The sequence below is a fragment of the Poecilia mexicana genome, unplaced genomic scaffold (assembly GCF_051168715.1).
Source record: "Poecilia mexicana isolate PSO_F unplaced genomic scaffold, ASM5116871v1 scaffold_13, whole genome shotgun sequence".
NCBI classification, from domain to species: Eukaryota; Metazoa; Chordata; class Actinopteri; order Cyprinodontiformes; family Poeciliidae; genus Poecilia; species Poecilia mexicana.
In genome coordinates, this window is record NW_028263382.1 from 32,345,299 (window position 1) to 32,350,916 (window position 5,618).

The following is a 5,618-nucleotide window of genomic DNA, read 5'->3' on the forward strand; positions in this document are numbered from 1 at the left end:
TGAGTTTAAAACTTTTCATCAACCCAAAGTCCACCTCTGGAGTAATAAACACTTTGGTTGATCTTCAGATGGTTTGTCTTGTTAAAGTAGTCATGCATTATACTGTAAACCTGTTTGCAGGCATATAATAACAAGAAATCACTATCGTCTTCTGTTTACAATAATTTTGTTACTGAGCAGAACAAAGGCATTTAAGGTCAACGCATTCAAATGAAACTTGACAGAACTGTTGAATTTAAACTCTCAGTCAAGGTAAAGTGAAAAATGGACAGGACTTTGTCTACTTATTTTAAAAAACTCGTGCAGATTTGAATGGTTCAAAGAGATTGAAAACACTTAAAATACCTGATAAAAGTTGGAAAAGTATAAAAACTACAAATATGGCATTATTGTTGAAGATCCTTCCATCAAACGAGGCTGTGAGTATTGAGAGTAAAGGTGAAATCACTAAAATATCAGGCAGAATCAGCAGAATGTTGAGAATTGGAAGCAAATCTGCTCTCAGTCTAAATTACAATAGGGTTAAAACATTTTATAATTTTATTTCTTGTATATTTTTGTCATGAAGTTGGGGTGAAGATGGTGAGGATCAACGCGGTAGGACCTAGGTAGTTGAAGATGATGGTGGTTTAATGATAAAAAACACAAAAATCCAGGCAGCACAGGAGCTAGTATCTGTTAGAAACTGGTAAACAGTAATCAATAGAGGGCAGACAGGAGACAACTAGACAATCTAGACGGCTTCTTTTCTTCTTCTTTTTTAGTATTTCACAGTACCTTGCATCCATTATTGTTGCACTACTGCCATCTGTTGGATCCCAATATCTATACCTCAAATTCTCATAATGAGCCCAGTATTGACAATCTAGACAAGGACTTGACAAACAAGAAACACAGGGGGTAATCAAGGGAACTAGACACAGCTTGGATCAATCAAGGGCAGACAGACAACAATCAACTGACAGAAACCTAAATAAACACAGAAAAATTCAAATCCTTACAATTTTATTCCATGTGGAAAAAAGCAAGGTAAGAGACAAGGGATTAATCTGTTTTTAAAGTTGATGACAATCAGCATTTTCTTGTCATTATCTCTTCTGAGAAATCATCAATCCAAATGGAAACAGCAAATCATTCAGTGTGGGAGGGGTTGATAGGTGGGCCAACCTGACCTATAATAGACCGCTGGACATGCCATCCAATGCTTCACCTCCAACACAGTCAGAAAACTCAGACAGACGTAAAGTGGGTTTTTACCATGCAGCTCACCTGGGTTTTAATTTGCTTTGTGTTGTCTGTGAAAACCATCTCAGCTTCAGGTATGTCCTGTAAAGAGTCATTTTAATGAGTTCAGATCTTTAAAATTAGACAGACTGAGCCTTTTCAAACCTGTGCAATGTTTTATGCTATAGAATTTGTCACACCTTCATGAATTTTTGGAGTTTACAATATTTAATCTTAAGAAATTGTACTTTCTTTGATTCATGAAGATGCTGCACAAGACTAGTTACTAAATCAACTGAAGAGAATTGACATTTGGATTTTTTTTTCAGTACAAAATCTGTTGATCTGCACACCTTCATCAGTGTGTTTTTCTTCCAGAATGGTGCTACCAGTCACAGGTTAGCTGCAACAGCACCTGTCTAGGTAAACCCAGCTTCAGTCCAATCACATGAATGGTTTTAACAAGGAAAGTTGTCTTACTAGCCTTCTTGTCATCTTCTCCTCACAGGTCCAGATGCGTGGCAAGAAATTTCTCAACAATGCGGTGGCAGTCGTCAGTCTCCAGTGAACATTGTGACGAAGAAAACGGTCAAAGACAAACACCTAACTCCGCTTCAGTTTGTCAACTACCATAAGGCGTCTACCGTCACCTTCATAAACAACGGTCACACTGGTAGGGCTCAGGTCAAATTACCTTTATGCTGGAAAAACCAGTAAATAATGAGGAGGTCACAGAGGTGGAGTGCCAGTAATGCTCGGAAGGTAATGTTTAGCTGTAAACTATAAAGATAAGGATGAAAAAGGAGTTGGGGGGGGGAAAGAGCAGAGCTGAGAGTAGTTTGGTGAACGGTAGGAATTTTAAATTGAGGAAAGAATTAATTTTTTTTAAGAGGGGAGTGTTGACAGTTTCTGATTTCTCAACTTGTTTCATGACCAAATTCCCTCAAATGTTTTATTCTTGAATTTGAATTGTTTTTAAATTTATTGAAAATTATTCAGTAGAAGGCCAGGATAATAAATGCTGTTGGTGTGAAGAGTTTATTGAACTTGTGTTGGTTCCTTGCTAGTGACAGAAGGAAGGCAATGTCTTAGATTCTTTGACAAGTCTGAAGAATTTGTCATTGTTTTCAAGCTCTTTGTAAACTTTGAATGACATTTAAAGTGTACAAAGATGTGTATTTTGCTTATGTTAGCCTTTTACATATATACACTTTAGCTCAGCTGGACTTGCCTCCTGGTATCGTGATCAGTGGAGGACACTTGGCTGCAAATTACAAAGCCATTCAGCTCCATCTGCACTGGGGCAAGAACGGCTCATCTGGATCCGAACACACCATTGATGGAGAGAAATTTCCCATGGAGGTGATGGATGCAACAGGAGCATATTTAACTTTTTTATGACCTTTGTTTAAATGCAATAAACCTGACCTCAGGAAAAAAAAAATTAAAAATGCAAGCATATATTTCATGTAACCTGCAGATGCACATTGTCCACATCAAAGAAGGTTACAACTCTTTGTCCCAGGCTGTGACGGACCCCACTGGAATTGCAGTTCTTGGATTTTTCTTTCAGGTAACTTTACTACTTTTTATGTCAACAATCTGAATCGAGGGTTAATGTGACAATGCCAACATGCAATAGGGGAAACTTCATCTGCAAGATGCAATAAAACCTATAAATGTTGCTGCATGCTATATCTATTATAAATGATAAACTTATAAGTTAATGGGTAACTTTAAGGTAGTTAAATGTGAGGTGTTGCCATTATTGCTTTTGGGAAACTTTTATTTTATTTTTTTTTCCCAGTGGAAACATGGTCTTAAAAAAAACGGGAGCTGTAACAGTAGCATGTAATTAAACTTTGAGGAGATTGACATAAAAACAGACCTTATATTGCGCTCAGTTATTCAGTCAGTGGAAGATATGAAGTGGAGACATAAATCTGTCTGTAAATATTATTTAAAGACTTGAAGAACTGAGTGTGAGCAATTCATCATTGTACTGAATTTTCAGCTTCCTCAGTTGCTTCCTTTATCGTTACCTGTTGAGCACAAATCATCTGTGAATCCCTGGTCTTTATATAATCCTGATTTTATTTCCAGACACTCTTTCTTCATTTCAGGAGTCTCTATCTGAGAATAAGAAGTACACTCCCCTGGTTGATGCTCTGAAGCAGATCATTAAACCCAGTAAGTTATTGCAGATTTCTTGGAATTGGAACATAATCAAACTCTATCTGCACACTGATCTGTGTAGTTGGGCTAAAGGCCAGCAGTTGTGCAGTAACACCATAAACAACTTTTATCTGAACTTCACAATTAAATGGTTTAAGCCTGTGGTTCCTAATCTGTCTGTTTTGAACCTCAGCCAGTAACGCCACACTGCCAGACGTCTCCCTGGAAATGCTTATTCCTCCTCTGAGCAGCTTGAATAAATACTTCCGCTACAACGGCTCCCTCACGACTCCCAACTGCAATGAAGCTGTCGTCTGGACGCTATTTGAAAGCACCATTCCTCTGAGCAGGAGTCAGGTGACTGGGACACTTTGTTCAGCATTATGACACTTTGATAGTAGCTGCATTTTAATTAACAATAGAATTGCACGAACTGAAATTTTGAAAATGAATTCACTAAATGGAAATGTGGCAATTTGGGGGGGGGGGGAACCTGAAGTTTTTCATGGTAAGATGAGTTTGCATCCCCCTGCCATATCAACATGACATTTCGCAAAACCTCAATGGAGACTTTTTCACATCACGAGTCACATGATCAACAGTTGTACATTGCTACTTGCCAAAACGACAGACAACAAGAAGTAGCATGGTGATGGGGTTTTTGTTTTGATGATGCACAGCCAGATCCACCAAAACTCTCACAGCATCACACAGTTTAGAAAAAACTCATGAACATGTTGAATTGGTAACTGCTTTTTAAAATCGCCCACTACAATTTCCCCGACACGCCACATGCGTAGCTGCTCCCAAGTATAAACGGCTTGTCACCAAAATGCCTGAATATGATGCCAATGACTGAGTATCATGGCTGGAATATGAATGCATCTGTTTACATATGTTGATGCCATAATTTTTAATGACTTGAAGTGTAAACAAGCTTATTCATGTTTCATTTCTTTAATGGACAAACCACAAGTGCAAAATTGTGCTTTTTTTTTCTTTTGTGCCACATTAGCAGTATACAGAGACAGGTTTGTGCACATTTGCAGTGGAAACGCAGCTGCCGTTTCCTGAATCTTAGATATTTAAAGACTTTTTCAGGGATCGTCACTCCATATTTAATTTTCTCTTCAGCTGAAATTCAAGCTCAAGTGTTTGGACTTGTAAGCAAAACTGACAAGTCAAACCCAGTGCTTTATGATTCCTTGTTCTGAAAAAAACGAAGATTTAAATGGGGCATATTGGGCAAAAAAATGCAGTTTCCAGTTTAGCTACCACCCTATAGAGCACCTCTCCACCCACTCAGCTCCTTCAGACTAGCCAGTAGCAATTGGCAAACATCTGGAACTGAGCATCAGCTGAGCTCATAGGAGTTCACTCCTGAGAACCATTTAAAATGACACAATGAAAAATGTTTGTGCTGAAGGCAGAGTGGCGGAAAGGAGTTTGAGACGGGCCTGATTTCAAAGTGTAAAATTTTAGTCGTATTTGTCTTGTTTTTTTTTTTTTAAGACTAACACAGTTTCTTGACTGTGGTATAAAATTAAACTATGGGCCTATAAAATGCATAATGCCAACATGTTGAATATTAATCACCACCTGTCTTTTTGACCACTTATCACATTTCTTGTGATTTTGTCTTCACTGCAGTTCTCAGCATTCTGCCAGCTTCACTTTCCCGATGGGAGAGAAATGATTCAGATCTACAGGCCAGTGCAGCCTTTGAACAGGCTTGTGTTGTACTCTAAAGGAAACGCTTCCCTGGTCAGCTGGGTGCTGCTGGTCATGTCGGTGCTGCTTCCCACAGTCTGATGGACAAAAGCTTTTTCACGCAAACTCCGTTGAGAAATGTGGTGAATGTTTGACTATTAAAATTCTTTATAGAGAAACTGAATGGATTATATATTAAAGCTAAAAGCTTCTTGTCTAAATATTTACTGACATTTTCAGAAATCGGAGTGTGATCATGGTTGTAAAGTTGCACATTAAAGATATGGTAATTTATTTCAGAAGTGTCTGTTTTTTGTGCATCTAAGCAAATATTTTGTCAAGTTATTTTGAATTTGTAGCTAGGAGAACGTGTCGGTCATGATTTAACGAGGTAGATGTAAAAAGAAGGGGACGGAGGTGATAAAGGAACTGACTGCAGTTTATCACTGCAGTCAGTTCACGGGAGCAGTGAGGCTAGATGAGGTAGGTATCCAACAGCTGGGGAAGGG

The 5,618-nt window shown here is 38.4% G+C and overlaps 1 protein-coding gene across 1 annotated transcript; it reads left to right on the forward strand.

The window, feature by feature from the left end:
* Positions 1-1,180: 1,180 nt before the first annotated feature.
* Positions 1,181-5,403, forward strand: ca4b (carbonic anhydrase 4b). The gene is made up of 8 exons (XM_014973222.2): positions 1,181-1,319; positions 1,603-1,647; positions 1,733-1,897; positions 2,441-2,586; positions 2,705-2,797; positions 3,348-3,414; positions 3,593-3,756; positions 5,050-5,403. Exons 1-8 carry the CDS (start codon positions 1,202-1,204, stop codon positions 5,209-5,211), a joined length of 960 nt encoding a protein of 319 aa, XP_014828708.2. The 5' UTR covers positions 1,181-1,201; the 3' UTR covers positions 5,212-5,403.
* The last annotated feature ends 215 nt before the right edge of the window (positions 5,404-5,618 follow it).

Bases quoted from the DNA above. Each gene is read 5' to 3' on its own strand.
- ca4b (XM_014973222.2), top strand. From the start codon at position 1,202: ATGCTTCACCTCCAACACAGTCAGAAAACTCAGACAGACGTAAAGTGG. The intron at 1,320-1,602 runs GTATGTCCTGTA...TTTTTCTTCCAG, and splicing joins GAAAACCATCTCAGCTTCAG to AATGGTGCTACCAGTCACAG. The intron at 1,898-2,440 runs GTAGGGCTCAGG...TATACACTTTAG, and splicing joins CATAAACAACGGTCACACTG to CTCAGCTGGACTTGCCTCCT.